General features: G+C 35.8%; 2 protein-coding genes across 2 annotated transcripts; one reads left to right on the top strand and one right to left on the bottom strand.

The window, feature by feature from the left end:
* Positions 1 to 709: 709 nt before the first annotated feature.
* LOC147868846 (D-isomer specific 2-hydroxyacid dehydrogenase family protein) lies at positions 710 to 5,625 on the bottom strand. The gene is made up of 9 exons (XM_087324006.1): positions 5,444 to 5,625; positions 4,593 to 4,737; positions 4,358 to 4,485; positions 3,323 to 3,394; positions 3,123 to 3,234; positions 2,783 to 2,877; positions 2,154 to 2,195; positions 1,589 to 1,801; positions 710 to 936 (listed from the first exon to the last, which is right to left on the bottom strand). Exons 1-9 carry the CDS (start codon positions 5,561 to 5,563, stop codon positions 859 to 861), a joined length of 1,005 nt encoding a protein of 334 aa, XP_087180132.1. The 5' UTR covers positions 5,564 to 5,625; the 3' UTR covers positions 710 to 858.
* A 6,255-nt stretch (positions 5,626 to 11,880) lies between these two features.
* On the top strand, positions 11,881 to 15,771 carry LOC147868845 (uncharacterized). The gene is made up of 8 exons (XM_087324036.1): positions 11,881 to 12,463; positions 13,406 to 13,553; positions 13,671 to 13,821; positions 13,908 to 14,033; positions 14,138 to 14,218; positions 14,300 to 14,492; positions 14,597 to 14,867; positions 15,048 to 15,771. The coding sequence occupies exons 1-8, from the start codon at positions 12,266 to 12,268 to the stop codon at positions 15,272 to 15,274; spliced, it is 1,395 nt and encodes a 464-aa protein (XP_087180162.1). The 5' UTR covers positions 11,881 to 12,265; the 3' UTR covers positions 15,275 to 15,771.
* The last annotated feature ends 1,157 nt before the right edge of the window (positions 15,772 to 16,928 follow it).

Raw genomic sequence — 16,928 nt, 5'->3', positions numbered from 1 at the left:
TCCAGAAGACCCCCTAATTTTGACACCATAACTCCCATACATATGACCACTTTTTCTAGAGACTCATTTAATCCCAATGGAGATCCCATATGATGATAATTGCTCATCTTTGGATACATGCTACTATCCTACCCTCATCCTATTAATGAGACTTTGAGAAAACAATTAATGCAAGACACAATCTTTGATCATCCAAAGGATTTTCTCGAGACTACCGCATTATTGAAAAACATACCCTCATCGCCCCTCAACATTCAACAAGTCACTAAACAAACAAAGTGGTGAACCCAATATTAAAATAGGCTCACTACGTCAATGGGGTGCTAAGGACATGCTAGCATTTCACTTCCCATGAATTTTCGATAATGTCGAATTAGTAACGTGGGACCGATCTAGACGCAACCAAAAGGGTGAAAAAAACAGTCATTTTGGCTACTATATGATAGTCTTAGCATTCAAAATGTGTTATGTTTGAATATGCACAAACTTAAGAGGCATACTTGCATAATGCGTATTTGAATACCTTAAAAGGTCTATCTATAGGGTCACTGACAACTGTGATAGAAGGAATTTTGTGATACCATGAACTATATACATATGCAAATGACCACATGGATAATCTCTTAATATTATTCCTTCTAGATTTCATACTTAAACCAATAAAAGAAAAGAAAATCCGCAAAAGGAACTGCATTTCAGACATAAAAAATGCTCAAAGAGCATTTAATCATATTGTTGCAGTTTGCTCTCAAAAAGGGCCTACACTCGCATTATAATAATAGTCCTCATATAGCATTCAAGAATTTCACCATTCTAACAATCATTATGTGGCTAAAAAATAAATGCTGCTTTTTTTACTCAATTCACACACTCGATTCCTTCAACTAATGAGAAATCCTTTCCTGCTTGTATCTGGAGAGCAGCATTTGTTATAACCTGGAAATGTGGAAAAAAAATGACCCAATTAAATCAAACCTTCAATATTCTTTTTCCATCAAGTACTCGGTAAGCAGTTCAAGCTCTCACTCCCTCTCTTAAGGCTGTTTTTTAAGTATATAATATAGAACAATACAAATTAGGGCTCAGAATCCAGGCTAGAGATTAGCGCCAATCGACATGTTCTTTTATGCCTCAAGATATTTAACATAATACCTCAAAATAGAAGTCATTCTTCTTGATCTGAGTTTGTCTAAACAGCTAGAAGTGTGCAGATATGCATAAATCAATCATTTTTAAGAGAAATGGGGCCTTCAGTATTTCTAGTGGCAATATCACGAGTTATGTGCATAGCTATAAACATTCTCCATATATAGTTCCTGAAATATAAATCTCATAGCTACCTACCCTTCCGCTTCTCTTCTTGACGTCAACTCAGGAGGGATGGGTTGGGTTTGTAAAGTTATTAATGTATTTACTCTAACCTTATGGTTGTTTTTACTTCTCAAATCAACAAAACACATTAATTCCTGTTAAATCACATAATTATGAGGGCAACTCATGTAATATAAAGCCACATTTTGGGAGTTTAAGATTACAAGAAAAAATTATATATCAAATAAAATTAAGGAGTTGATAGTAAAAGAAGCACCTTGGCCATGTTCCGATATGCAAATTCGGTTACTCCAGCCACATGAGGTGTCATGATTACATTAGAGTGTTGCAAGAGTGGATCGGATGGATCAAATGGCTCATACCAGGCTACATCCATACCCAAACCTCCCAAATGATGCTTCTCAATCGCACTCTTCACAGCATTGTAGTCTAGCAGAGCCCCTCTTGCAATGTTCACCAAATATGAACCCTACAGAAAATGTAAACACTACAAAATTACAGTGCATAGATCATCATCAATCATATTCTCAATACATGAGATATTTCTGATCTTTATAAATTATCGTAGTCAATATTTCACTAAACTAGCTTCATTTAGAAATGTTAACATTTGGTTTTGTAGGTGTTCATATATCTTAAATCATTCCTAATTCATGAAATGTTTCTTGATTCTCTATAAATCACTTTATTCTATATATATTCACTAAATATGGAAACCCCAGGTGCTTAAAATTTTATTACTTGCTTATCCAAACTCAGAGACATAGCAGTATCAATATCAACAGAAAAGTATGTATTCGAAGCAATGTTTGTTGTCTTACCTTTTTTAAGGCAGCCAAGAACTCTTCATTTATCATACCTGCCTAAAAATACAACAGAAGTCAAAGTGGAAAACATTTTCTTGAGCTCATAGAAATTCTTGAATCCTGAATTGCAATTTCCTAACAATTAGTGAAGTCATCTAGACCCACCGAACAAATTATACAGCTAGTAAGAATGATAATCAAGTTACATAAATTAGAAACTCCCAACAACTCTACTTGTACATTCATAAATTAGAAACTCCCAACAACTCTACTTGTACATTTTATAACCAACATTATACCAAAAACAAAATTCACACATTTCAAAATAGTTAAGGCATCTAGACCCACTGAACAAATTATATAGCTCGTAACAATGATAATCAAGTTACATAAAGTAGAAACTCCCAACAACTCTACTTTTACATTTTAGAACCAACATCATACCAAAAAGAAAATTTATATATTTCAAAATAGTTAAGGCATCTAGACCCACTGAACAAATTACATAGCTAGTAAAGTAGAAACTCCCAACAAATCTACTTTTACATTTTAGAACCACCATCACATCAGAAAGAAAATTCATATATTTCAAGTACAACGGCATCAGGTAATCTGCTGTTATCAAGAAATGCAAATGTGCTTACTGTTTCTGATGAAAGAGAACAACATGTCACAACTATATCTGCCTTCTTAGCAAAATCCAAGCGTTGCTCATGAGTTCCCTTCTCATCTACAAGACCTGCAACATCAAGAAATATATCCAACATTGAGAAGAAATGTCAAATATTATAAAGGAAAACACCCCCAAACCTCTCATACTTTTCAGATGGATTTTTCAAAATTTACCAGCATCCCCCTTCTACTCCAAAAGGGTAATTTGGTAAATGATGAATGAAATTTTAGGGGTATTCCTGTCCAACATGTTTCAGGAAACTTTTGGTGTTTTCCCTTTTTAAAACCAAAATGCACTTTTTTTTTCAATACCATCAGTATCGGTAACCTTCCAAGAGCGTTTTGTAGCAAGCACATGAACTCCAAAAGGCCGTAAGCGGAAAGCAAGTTCTTTGCCAATATTACCAAACCCTATGATTAGCACCTACAAGCACATTTTCTCAAACTTTTCCCTTACAACAGATTGTTTGCTAAACCTTCATTTCTCAAAAAAATCAAGTTAAGGAACTTACAGTTTTTCCAAATAAGCTTTGTCCAGTAGGAGTACCAGCTTCCATTTGTTGCACAGCCTTTTCCATTCCTTTCTATCATGGAAAAAAGTGATTGGAATAAAAGGCTGAAAGTTTCTAACCTAAAGTTTTCTTTATTGACATCTCACTTGTCAAGACTCCTTGTTTCTCACTCAATGCTCATCATACAAGAGAATACGTATATAATACCAAGAGAATATGTATATAATACACAAATCACAAGAGATAGAGTGGCTTCAATTCTATTGAATACAAAAGAAGCCTTCTATGAGAAATGAATAGGCAGACTAGGTGAGCGGTGACCATGCTGGAGGTTGCACCATATATAAGAAATGAATAGGTATATGCCATGTCATTAGGGCAAGGAATGGGTATACAACAATGGAGATAATGAAACTGTGTGACAGGTATAGAAAAGATGAATAGGTATATGCCCCATTTCATTAGGGCAATAAATGGATATGTAACAAGGAAAATAACAAGACTGTGTGAGGGTTGATCATGTAAAAGGTTGCATCATAGACTGGAAAGGAAGGTATCAAAGCATGATGGTAAACAATATATTTCTGGAGACAAAACTATTTCACACTCCAATGACAAGATAAACCAGCATTTGTTTCTACCATGGGGACCTTTTTTTGTACATAAGGGTCCAGTTGCTCCTCCTTAGATTGGAAATATACAAACTTCCAATGAAAGACAATCTTGAAGATGCAAAAAATGCGCCTCAGAGAGGAAATTAATGACGTCTTCAAAATTAACACATTAAGAGTTCTAAGATCCCATATTAGGATAGTACTACTATTCACGGGGTTCTATTTGAGGTAGTTCAATTCTCTGGTTATAAACTTAAGATCTATATAAGATTCCATTATGTATGTGTTATCGTCCAGCTTGAGAACATGAGAGAGGAGAAAATCATCAAACATGCTCAAAACTAAAGAACGGAGCATAAAATAGTGCAAAAAATAGACACGGATTCACAACCCAGGTTTTCAAGACAAACTGTGTATCTACCTGATTTCGAAGAAGTGAAAGAATGAGATATATAGCATGCTCTGCACAAGATAGTGCATTTCCACTTTTATCACCAGGTATTCTTGCGACCTTTATCCCTGCTTTTGTGGCTGACTCAATATCTACACCTGTGTCCATAAAACAATGCAACAAGGGTTTTCTTGAGCAACCTTCCAATTGTTACTAACGCGAATGTTTTTGTCACGACTATGAGATTGTGGATTTGATTATTTACCTTCGAGTCCTACGCCAAATTGCACCAAGAGCTTAACTCGTTTCGCACGAGCGATGACATTGGAATCAATTCGCATCATGCGCACAACACAAAGATCATAATTATTTATCTTATCGAGAATTTCTTCATGAGGTATAGCAACAACCTGTACATTTTTACAGACGCCTCAATTTTAACATCAAAATCACAATCATTCTTATGACATAGATGTCAAAATTCTTCATCTTACAGGAAAAACATTGGTGGAGATTATGTGATCATCTTAGTCATTTTAAGTATGATATTGAAATGAAACAAAAACGTATATTCATAACCACCACAACTAAAGTATAATCCATTTCCTTTTTCTTGGATCACCAATAACGTTTATGATGCTCCAAACTCTCTCCATTGCATGGAAAGACAAATGTTTCCTTGATTGCAAAAAAGGAAGTAACGCCATTGATTCTCCTTTGTTTTATCACTTCTTCTTTTTTATGAACATTTCAAAATTACCCCTTGCATAAAAAGGAATGAATATTTCCTTATGGAAAAACCAACAGCTCACATTGTTGCGATCAATCACACATATTCGTGATCATCCGCATGACCATTGATATTGTGTGAGTATCGTTCGCATGGTTATGCTCAATTGTGCATGCTTTTGGTATGAGGAATCATATACATCATGCCATAACTATTTTCAGCGAAGCAAATTTCAGGAAAACGAAGTGCCTCCCTCCACTACTCACGACCAAGAACCATAATTCATCTCACTTTCTCTTTCTTCTTGTTCTCACTTCCTCTTTCTATGTCCCATTCACACAACACTCTGCATAAATGAGAGAATCCTCGTGTGTATCTGTGTGTACCTCTGTGTTGGGATGCGATGAGAGGCATTCTTTGGTGTACTGGAAAGAGGTTGGGAACGAGAGACCACAGAAGAGGACCCGAGTGATGGGATCCTTCGCAGGTGCTCCTTCTCCTTCCATTATAAATGTGGAAGACTTGCTTTCTTCTTCCCGCTTCTGCTTCTCTCGCTACGAAAAGGAGGAGGAGGAAGAAGAAGAAGAAGAGAAGCTGAACAGGGTTTTGATATTATTGCCCATAGGCTTTTCAGAGAGAGAGAGAGAGAGAAAGAGAGAGAGAGAGAGAGAGAGAATTTACGTGATATGATGACACGTGTTCTTTGTGGGGGGGATGGATGGGAGCCACCAGATAAGCAGCAACCAATCGGCATCGAACAAGTGGCCCGCCCGTATTGACTCGTTTGCTCGTCTACCAATCGGCATCTAACAAGTGGCCCATCGTGTTGACTCGTTAAGACACCAATTAGAACCCCGGTTGGCAAAAATTATGATCGAGGAAAGTGTAGCATGTAGATCTCACCCACCACCACCAGCAACCTCCCTTAGGACAAAGACAGAGAGATTATATTATCGTCTTCGAGACCCAAAATATTACATTTCACGTGATATATGTATATCCTATGCTTCGATAGATGTAGCCAGTTAAGCCCATATATATATATAGGGTTTAATTATGTCTAAAGAGATTTAGTTCAGGTGGTAAGGTTATCATTTAGAGCATATGTTCATAGATTTAACCCTTACATTGAGTGTGGTGTAGCTCAGGTGATGAGGGTATCTCTTGGAGACCATAAGGTCATGGCTTCAACCCTTATATTACATTGTGGTATCTAGTAAAAAAACTATGAATGGATATTTATGGAATACTAAAGAAATGAGAAAATTGGTTTCGAACCTAAGGCCTATGGTTAGTAGTCTATCGACTTATCAATAGGGTAAGGTAATTATGATAAATAAATAAAAATACCTCTGTCACTGCTCAAAAATCTTGATGTGGCATTCATCTCAATGTTGCAAAAAGAAAAACATTGAATATCTCATAGTTTTCCATTGGGAAAGAACACCGCATAGACTTTGGCTACACCCTTCCTCGACATTCGATCGAACCAATATGTCAATATTTCATAAGGGAAGAGTATAAAACCATGTGACAAATATAATTGCACCCCATGTAGAGGGAGTGCTTATTATCACACCTATTATGCATGAGAATGAAAATATATATTATCAAAGGACAAGGGGTTGTGTTGAGCGTACTAAATACATCGTTGTTGTTGATGGTTCCCAATCAACAACAATTGAAGGTGAATAATTGTTGGATGGCAGTTGACATATATATTGGTTGGACTTCATAATAAATTGAAGTGTTTGGTGACTTACGATGAATATGTTTGCTTAGTGCACAAAGGTAATGACGCAATATGAAATAGAATCAACACAAAACAAAGGCATCGAAAGAGTTGATTTGGAGAAATTTCTCCTTCAACAATGCAACAACACTTGAGGTTCGAATAATAGATTAGGAGAACAACTCTTATAATAGTGATATAGGAGGAGCACAATTCTTTCTTAATAGCTATATTTGGAGATGGTCATCCTTGGACATAAACAACCATGTGGAGTACACAATGGTAAGATTGATGGCTTTCCAAACTATAAGGATGAGTTTTCATATTCGTGACAGTTATCGAAGTCTTTGGGATAAGTTACAATAAAGATTGTTTATACAATGTCCAATTCCAAGTTATTTGGAATCTTCGTGTTAAAAAAATTGGACATTTGGAGGACGTACAAGGATTGTTCGTATCATGACTTATGTTATCTATCATAACACCATTAGTAAGCTCGTGTGGATGATGGATAGAGTGCCAAAAGTATGAGAATTTCAAAGGCATGATTTATAGTGATAGGACACGCTTGAAATACAGTGGCACCCTCACATTTCTTTTAAAGAGGACGTATTATATAACGGGTTCTAATCAATGGTTTACCTTTTGAGATGCTTTGGGAATGAGAGACATTTTTTATAGGCCGTGTTTCTTTTGCACAATTGCAATAGAACACATTTTGCATCTATTCACATTGTGTCCAATGGCAACATATATTCACAAGTTTATAAATGCAATGTCGTCTTCTTTAGCATGTGTTTTTGAATGTCTTTTCTAATGAGTATTTGCACAAGTGGGTTCATGCATATTATTGTGTCATTTTCAATATGTTTGATTTTTGCTTAGGAAAATTTATTTGTTGGAAAAGTCAAGTATGTTGTTTTTGGGGAAAAAAAGAAACTCAAGTATGTTGGATGAAGAGGAATTGTGATTGTGTAATTTGGTTAGCTACCATATATGTCATTTGTATAAGCCCCTTGATACATGGTTTGTTAAGGGTGGGATTATAAATTTTGGTGATCTATTTATATGGTAGCTTCTTTCTATAATCAATACATTATTTATTTGTGGGGACAAAACTTACAAACACTTAGCAACATATCCAACATGCATGTACCATTATAAGTCAAGGAATATCTGGAGTGAGCCAAAGTTTGATGTCTTTGACATTGCATCTTCATTGTTGCACAATTTGAAATGCACTACACCAACATTACTTGATGATAGTTCATTATTGCGTGAGGCTATCTCAATATGTTTGTCTCATGCTTCACAAGCTTATGACCCCACAATTGAGCATCCTTACATAGCAATGCTTGATAGTATTTGCTTAAGGGAGTAGGAGGTCTAGGTTGTTTCATAAATTTGCAAACAATGCAAACGATAAGATATTGAATGGTGGAGACCAAACCACAACCAAGGACACAATAAATAGAGCAACAAGACAAATAAAACATTGACATATGTGACAAAGCTAGAACAATAGTATAATACAATACAAAACTTGTCCTAGATTATCTAGACTATTCATATTAGGATGAACCAATCAATTAGTTTTTCCACTCAATATGTACTAATTCAAAATGTGTTGGATAAGTGCATATCTGTATAGCCAATACTCGTAACAAAGATGGTACACAAGTTATGTAGATGAGGTGAAAGCAAAAGGAAGGGATGCACAAAGATTTTTTGTGAGCAATTTGTAAAGGAAAATATGTTTGACTCTAATCTATCGGCACAACCTATTTTACCTCCTTATTTGTCTAACAGTTTGGAATCGGCAACAGTTCGGTTTCGAGTTAGTCAAATTGGCCTTGTCCAAGCCAAACCGGTTTAGAAGGTTTCAAACATTAACCGAACCGAACCAAAGTTAAACCGGTTAAGGAAGCTCAAGCCTAAACCAAGATGAGCCGAGCTGTTAAAAAACGGTTTACGGCTCGATTTTGGCCTAAATCGAGCCATTGCCAACTCTTACTAACAATTGTGGTTTTATGGTCATATAAACAATTTATAGAGTGAATTGTGAACTCTCATGAGATTATGAGATTTTTTTCAATAACGGACAATGTCTTTTTTTGTTATTCACATATGATTGTTTGTGATGTGCCACTATGTGCGTGGTTTAACTACGGTAGAAAGAATGTGTGAAATAATCACAACACTGTCATTTATTCATTAATTTTCTCTCACATATCATGCCAAGGTATACAATTCATTTATTCATTAATTTTCTCTCATATATCATGCCAAGGTATACAATTCATTTATTCATTAATTTTCTCTCATATATCATGCCAAGGTATACAATTCATTTATTCATTAATTTTCTCTCATATATCATGCCAAGGTATACAATTCATTTATTCATTAATTTTCTCTCATATATCATGCCAAGGTATACAATAAATTGAAGAAAAGATGCTTGATTAATGGAAAGTTGGTTGCATGAACCTTCTATTGACTATGTAAGGTTATCGGATATTGTCCAATCGTATGTCTTATATAGGTTATAATACAAGGATGCAACACCTCAATTTCATGTTGGGTTAGATAAAGTAGTATCACATGCTATGCTAAATGATGATGAACATGACAATACCTTTAACATGCTTGGCATACAATCTTATTAGTTGAGCCTATTTTTATTTGCCATTAAGATTCACACATTTATTATTATCATCCATAAAAAGTAAAATGTTGGGAAAATTTGTTGGATTTGCTCTCTTGTAAGAGAACACTCGATAACTCTAGTATTGATGGGTGATCCATTCATGTTCAAAGCTCTATCCAATAATATAGCTAAGCCCATGAATTGTGGAATGTATTTACCTTAACATCATAATTGCACATGTAAGTATATGCTTAGCGGATGTACGAAAAAACATTTGATTAATCTATGATAACATGGAAAACATTGGGTAGTTAACTATGCATATTGTTTTTTAGTGCCACACGTGTCTTTGAGATTGTGCAAAAGAAAAGTCATAACTTGCAAAAATCAACGTTTAAGCTCCTCAATCAGTAAAGGAAATCTCTCTATTCCTTTGGAAGAATCCCTTGTGGGAAATAGTATGAATTGTGTTGCAGAAGATGATGTGAGGACCTGTAGGAATCGTGTATGACAAACAACACAGATAAACTAAGAAAGTAGAGTTGCACTGTGACATATTCAAGAAACAAGAAGATGAGAAGCACAAAACACAATGACATTGTTAGAGCTGAAAATGGCAAACTCTGATTCTCTCCAAACTCTCTCACTCTTTACAACCTCTCAACTGGGTTTATATACTCAAGCCATAATTGGGGAACGTGTTCACACTAGAGATACAAATTGGGTGGAGTCGGCCTTTCATGCTAACATTCCTTAAACAATAAGTAATAAGCAAGCAAGATGTAGACTCTTAGTAGTTAAGATATCCTAGTCCCTAAGAGGGATATAGAGAAAACAAACCCTATACGAATTCACTTTGTCCATAAGAAACTAGGAAAAGAACAATTTGTCACCCCCCCCCCCCCCAACACTTTGCTATACACTTCTTCGTCGACTTTAAAATGTTCATCCTCTTGAATTTTTTCTTGTTATTCTACTCCATCTATCATGAGCATTATTGGTGCCACTTCTTTAAGACCTCAACTCCTCTTCTTCGCACCAGGTACATGAAAGAGGGTCCCATCTAACTCGACTAAGTGATAGATGACACAATCACTTGCCCTCTACAAAAGCTAAGGTCAAACCCAACGCTTTGAATCATTTCTGTATTGTGTTATGTTGGTTGTCAATGTTATCGCCTTAAACCAAAACCTAATAACCATCTTCTACCTTGTTAAGACAATGCCAATATATTTTCCGAAAGCACTCATTATGTTTTGGACACGAAACTTTCAAATGTTGAATGGTCGACACAATAACTTTCAACCTCCTTTAAAGTTGTTGGGTCTTGATTGCTAAGAGGTATTCTGGAAGCATGTCTGGCATGATAGTGTCCCATGAGTTAATGAACCATTCCATGGCAATGATTGTTTTTTTTGTCATTAATGAGTTTAGTAGTCGTGAATATTTGTAATTATGATATGTGTGGTCCTATTTGTAATTAGTTGTGACCACTTGTTCATATTGTCATTCGTGCTTTCATGATAGAGTTGTGACCACATTCCATATTCTTGTTTGCTTTTGGGTTTATATGGTGTGAACCTTGACCCCCATATGTAGGAAGAGATATTTTGTCTCATCAACATCTAGCTCTCATGGGCCAAATTTGGCCTTAGAAGACGTTAATATATCTTTCTTTCTTTCTCCATTGTTAACCATAAATTCTGCCACGCGTCTACATGGTGTCGAGTTTTGGATATATGATGGCAATCACATCGATGACAATGATCGTCTCCCATCGAGTGGAGGTCTTTATTTGGTAGACAGAGGGGTGTGAAGTTTGGGCATCATCGATTGGGAAACCCTTGCTTGTCTTTTGGTCGAGGAGTTACTAGACCTTCAGCCTCACCCACGTAATAAGGTAATAATGTTTTACTACATACTGGTACGTGTGAAACAATAGCAAACCACCATTACGTGCTCAATAAGGAAGAATTCCAATTCAGAAAACAACATCGGAATGCAAAAGCTAGAATTTCTTCATGACACACACTACATACATAGATACATAAATACATACATAGATACATAGATACATAGATACATAGATACATACATACACACATACACACACACATACATACATACATACATACATACATACATACATACATACATACATACATACATGATTCAAAGGGAAGAAGGAAGGAGGTCTACAAATTCTTAAGTGCGTGTGTAAAACAAATAACTAAAAAACGAAAAACTATATACGAAATACAAAATTTAAAAATTCCGGTCCAACGGCTGCAAAAACAGACTGACGGCGATGCGATGGGGGACTTAACGGTGGACGTTACCCCCTCCCTCCCACATGTAATTGGATTAAGGGGAGGATTTCAGATCCGCGACAGAGAAAACCTATTTGTTTTCTCCTCCTCCTCCGACTGACTCAGTTCAGTTCACTTCTATTTCTCTCTTTCTCCCTCTCTCTCAGAGAAACCCTAATCTTACCACTGTAACACTGATACAGTGTAAATACTTGGTGTACGGCGTCACTGACAAGAACTGAAACCCTACCCTAGAGAATGCAGTAATACAGACAGAAATCCCTAATATCTCTTACACGGCATGTCTAATCGCTCGATCCTTCTTCCTCACTGAAACGATTCGGCTCTTCTTCTTCTTCTTCTTCTTCTTCTTCTTCTTCACTTGATCTTTCCGTTTCTTCATTCCTATCGTTAATCCTTCTTTCATTTTCATCTTCCCACTTTTTCATTTAATTACCCAGAGCATTTCCTGCTCGACCAGGAAACCCCAGTTTTTCTTGTTTCTTTTCCTTTTGATATGGAGACGAAAAAGAAAATACCGAGCAGCCCTAGGCCATCTTGTAGCCGTCGGATCATCGCAGGGAAGCGATCTTGTCCATTCGATTCTTCTTCTAGTTGTGTCAAGAAGCTTCTCAAACGTGAGATTAGTGCATGTGGAAATCGATCTTTTAATTGCTCTAATGCTCAAGAGAAATTTCGGAACTTTATGCTTCAGGTTTGTTTTTATTTTCTCTACTTGCACATTATGTAATTTTCTTTTTGTAAGTAAGTTTAATGAATATAGGATATTTGAGCATTTGTTTGCTTTTTATATTTCTTTTAAGTTGTATTGTATTTAAGTTTATTTTGTAGTGGAAGAAATAATCAAGGCAATGTTGTATGGGCACACGGTTTTTTCTTTTATCACTACTATTGATCGCGTACTATATGTAAAGATTAGTGATTCAATGAAAGAAATATAAAAATGTGTAAATCCAATTCATCTCCATATTTGGTTTCTCTTTTGATGGTTGTTATGCAAAATTGTATGTTGGCTATACATATTCTTCATTCCTGCATTTTGTAGCATGTGGGCAATACATATTCTTCATTCCCATATTTTGTAGCATGTGGGCAACATTGTCAGTGTTTATGTGGGCTATTTAAAGCCTTTTGTTTAATGCTTATATTAGTATGTGAAGATTATATATATTTATTATTGAGACTTGTGCTGTGTGTGGGCAATATAGTCCTCGTCTAAACCGTCTTTAGTATGTGAGAAATATCATGCCTTTGAATGTAACAGGTAATAAATAGTGTCATTTTTGAATCCTTTTGTTTAATGCTTATATTAGTATGTGAAGATTATATATATTTATTATTGAGACTTGTGCTGTGTGTGGGCAATATAGTCCTCGTCTAAACCGTCTTTAGTATGTGAGAAATATCATGCCTTTGAATGTAACAGGTAATAAATAGTGTCATTTTTGAATCATGTGAAGGCTGTATAAACGGAAAGCTAGTATTTGTTTGAATCTAGCAAAGTTTGAAAGAAATACTCCATTTCCTGATGTTTATGTACTTTATATCAAAGTATTTTCCATGGGATTATGCTTATTTTGTGAATTTCTTCACTCCATCATTTGTCAAACAAATATATGTTTTTGATCATTTTCAGGAAGAGTTCGACACGTATGATCCCAAAGGAAATTGGTTTCTTCAGCTCAACTTCCTAAAGAGGAGATCAAAGATTGTGGAAATAGTAGCAGCTAAAGATATTGTCTTTGCACTCGCACAATCCGGAGTGTGTGCTGCATTCAGCAGGGGTAAGTGAAGTAACGACTATTGTAATGAATCCACCCACCTGATGAATTAACGACTATTGTAATTTCATTTCACATATATTTATCACTATATTTTTCTTATTTTTCTCTTGCAAATAGAGTCAAATAAGAAGATTTGCTACCTCAATGTCAGCCCTGATGAAGTTATAAGAAGCCTTTTCTACAATAAGAACAATGAATCACTTATAACAGTATCGGTCTATGCATCTGATAATTTCAGCACATTGAAGTGTAGAACAACGCCCATCCAGTATGTACATCATATGGAAGAATGATCGATTTGCTTTCTTGGTTTCGTTTTAGTGTTAAACCAAACGATTCCTTGTCATGGTGTAGGTATATTGCACGGGGACAACCTGATGCTGGGTTTGCTCTATTTGAATCTGAGTCACTCAAATGGCCTGGTTTTGTTGAGTTTGATGATGTGAACGGAAAAGTTTTGACTTACTCTGCTCAGGATGGGTATGGATCCACATGTTAATATTTTTTTTTGGTTATAACTGAAATTGAATGTGTTCTTGATTGTCTAAAGCTGTAGTTTTTATTATTCATGTTATCTTTGTCAGGATCTACAAGGTCTTTGATTTAAAGAATTACACGCTATTATATTCGATACCAGATGAGCACGTATCAGAAATTAAAATAAGGTTAGCTAGAAAACTTGCTGGAAGTTTTATGTGCTGTCATTCTGGTTCATTACCATTTACAGATTTATTTTCAATGTTCAGTCCTGGGATAATGCTCCTCATTTATGAAAGAGCTGCCAGCCACGTTCCTCTGAAGATACTGTCAATTGAGGATGGAACTGTGCTCAAAGATTTCAGGCATTTATTACATAGGAACAAGAAAGTTGACTTTATTGAGCAATTCAATGAGAAGCTACTTGTGAAACAAGAAAATGAGAACCTACAAATCCTTGATGTGAGTTGATGTTATTCTAATATAAAAGCATGGATCATTCCTAAGTTTCTACATGATAGTATCACATAATCTCTTATTATATGTTTGGTTGATTTTTCATATAGGTAAGAAACTCTCAATTAACCGATGTTAGTCGAACGGAGTTTATGACCCCTTCGGCGTTCATCTTTTTGTATGAGAATCAGTTGTTCCTTACTTTCCGCAACAGGACAGTTGTGGTGTGGAATTTCCGAGGGGAGCTGGTTACTTCCTTTGAGGATCATCTTCTGTGGCATCCTGATTGTAATACAAATAATATCTATATCACGAGTGATCAGGATTTGATCATATCATATTGCAAGTCACATCCACATGAATGTGCCGAGGAAGAAAGAGGTATAGTAAAGAAATGTCTTTTAACGTTCTTCTTTTGATGGCTTTGAAAATGTTGAATGGGTGGTAGTATTTTGGTGAAAACATTTTGTAGATTGGAAGATAAAGCATCAAATGATAATGTTGTCATAAACGATGTGAAAGCCTGAGAATAACAAAATTGATCTTATGTCTCTTTTGTAGTGGGATCTATAAACATCAGTAACATTCTAACTGGCAAATGTTTAGCAAAGATATGTGCGAATGACTCGAATGTGAAGGTTAGCTCGAGAGAAAGAGAGAACTCATCTAATGTTAGGAGCACCGTCCGAGAAGCATTGGAGGATATAACTGCCCTCTTCTATGATGAAGAAAAGAATGAGATCTACACTGGGAATCGTCATGGGAAGGTTCATGTTTGGTCCAATTGAGAGAAAGAGGTCAACATGCATCAAATGTAGTGATTTGGCAGAGGATCTCTGCTATTTGGTTCAATATTAATATCCCTTGATTGAGATCTCTATTTGCTTCAGTATTATAATCTCTGGATGGAGCTCTCTTTTACTCATTCATCATGTAAGCCCGTGGCTTGGGTGAAAAGATTATAATTCTATATAACACATGCACTTGGGTGAAGAGAATTGGTAACCTCTTGTTATTAAGAGCCATAGAAATCAAGGTCTTATAATAGCTGGAGACGAATGGCCGGATTTAGAAAAGTGAAGTTCAGAATTGTGTGAACTTGTGTTGAATGTGCTCTCGGCATGTAGCAGACCGCTGAGGAACAATATTTGTTGGTGAATGAATGGTTATCTCTTTGGGAAAGATGATGATCATTTCATCTTTTGCTGCTCCCAAATGAAACAAATGTAAAATGTTTATTAATGTAATTTCAAAACATTGGTGGTTCAAATCTTCTTTTTCTGAATCTAAAGCCTCAATTCTTCTGCAATCTCAGTAAATGTTTTTGAAGCCCTGCCTACCAATTTGATATAACTATTTAAATCAATTATCTATAATGGATGATAAAGAGAGCGTGTAACACAAGAATTTATTAGGTTCTGCTTTTCATCATATATCACGTGTTCATGTTTCTGTAATGTGCATGAAAAATACTATTGTAGTGGTGGGACCTGGTTTTCATACTCTCCTATTGGTTGCTCTGTAACTTGGGCAAGTTTTGTATAAAATGTTTACTCAAATAAAAGTCAACTTGAAGTGAAGTGTCCTGACAATCTTTGTCTTCTAAGTCAAGGTTGCTTTTAATACATTGGCTTACTAAGTCTAATTGGTATGTTACAACTAAAGAATGCATTGAGCCCTGAAACCCCTGCTGTTTTGGTTATGACATAGATGCTGGTAGTCATTTAGCATTCTCTGCTTGCTTCTATAGAACAATGGCTCGAAGTGCCCTGAAGATCTTTGTGTTCTAAACCAAAGTTGCTTTTAATATAGGGAAAAGTACCAGGACACCCCTGGAAGTTTGTCTATTTACATGAATGCCCCTGGAAGTTCTAAATTTACCAAACTACCCCTATGTCCAAAAAATTACACTTTATAAAGTAATTATACACTCAAATTTACAAGCCCTATTTACTAAAGATGGAAGAAATGGACCCGGAGTAGCCCTATTTACCAAAGATTTGAGTGTATAATTACTTTATAAAATGTAATTTTTTGGACATAGGGGTAGATTGGTAAATTTGGAACTTCCAGGGGCATTTAGGTAAATAGACGAACTTCCAAGGGTATCCTGGTAGTTTTCCCTTTAATATATTGGCTTACTAAGGCTAATGGGTATTTACAACTAAAGAATGCTGTAACCCCCTGAAACCCGTGCTCTCTTTGGTTATGGCAAAGAATCAAAGATGCCCATATCCATTATGAATTATGTAGTGGGGCTTGAACCATGGATCTATATGACAGAAAAATGTCCCCCAACTAGTGGTGTATGATGACATATGCCAGCGAACCTAGGAAGGAATGTGTTGATGCAGAGGGGAAGTATCCCAAAGGAGACTCAAAAGATGTAAGTGAACATAATAGGTGTCCAATTCTCACAATGACATATAGAGGAAGCATAAA

This window comes from Azolla caroliniana, unplaced genomic scaffold (genome assembly GCF_043228905.1).
Source record: "Azolla caroliniana isolate FFs.n. ecotype wild unplaced genomic scaffold, voAzoCaro1.0.p SCAF_1, whole genome shotgun sequence".
Classification (NCBI taxonomy): domain Eukaryota; kingdom Viridiplantae; phylum Streptophyta; class Polypodiopsida; order Salviniales; family Salviniaceae; genus Azolla; species Azolla caroliniana.
Note: the sequence above shows the minus strand (reverse complement) of the source record. Positions and strands in the feature narration are given on the sequence as shown.

Excerpts from the sequence above, each read along its gene's own strand:
- LOC147868845 (XM_087324036.1), top strand. The coding sequence starts at position 12,266 with ATGGAGACGAAAAAGAAAATACCGAGCAGCCCTAGGCCATCTTGTAGC. Across the intron at positions 13,554-13,670 it reads GTGTGCTGCATTCAGCAGGG|AGTCAAATAAGAAGATTTGC; the intron begins GTAAGTGAAGTA and ends TCTTGCAAATAG. Across the intron at positions 14,034-14,137 it reads ACTTACTCTGCTCAGGATGG|GATCTACAAGGTCTTTGATT; the intron begins GTATGGATCCAC and ends TATCTTTGTCAG.
- LOC147868846 (XM_087324006.1), bottom strand. The coding sequence starts at position 5,563 with ATGGAAGGAGAAGGAGCACCTGCGAAGGATCCCATCACTCGGGTCCTC. Across the intron at positions 4,738-5,443 it reads CATCGCATCCCAACACAGAG|GTTGTTGCTATACCTCATGA; the intron begins GTACACACAGAT and ends AAAAATGTACAG. Across the intron at positions 1,802-2,153 it reads TCTTGGCTGCCTTAAAAAAG|GGTTCATATTTGGTGAACAT; the intron begins GTAAGACAACAA and ends CATTTTCTGTAG.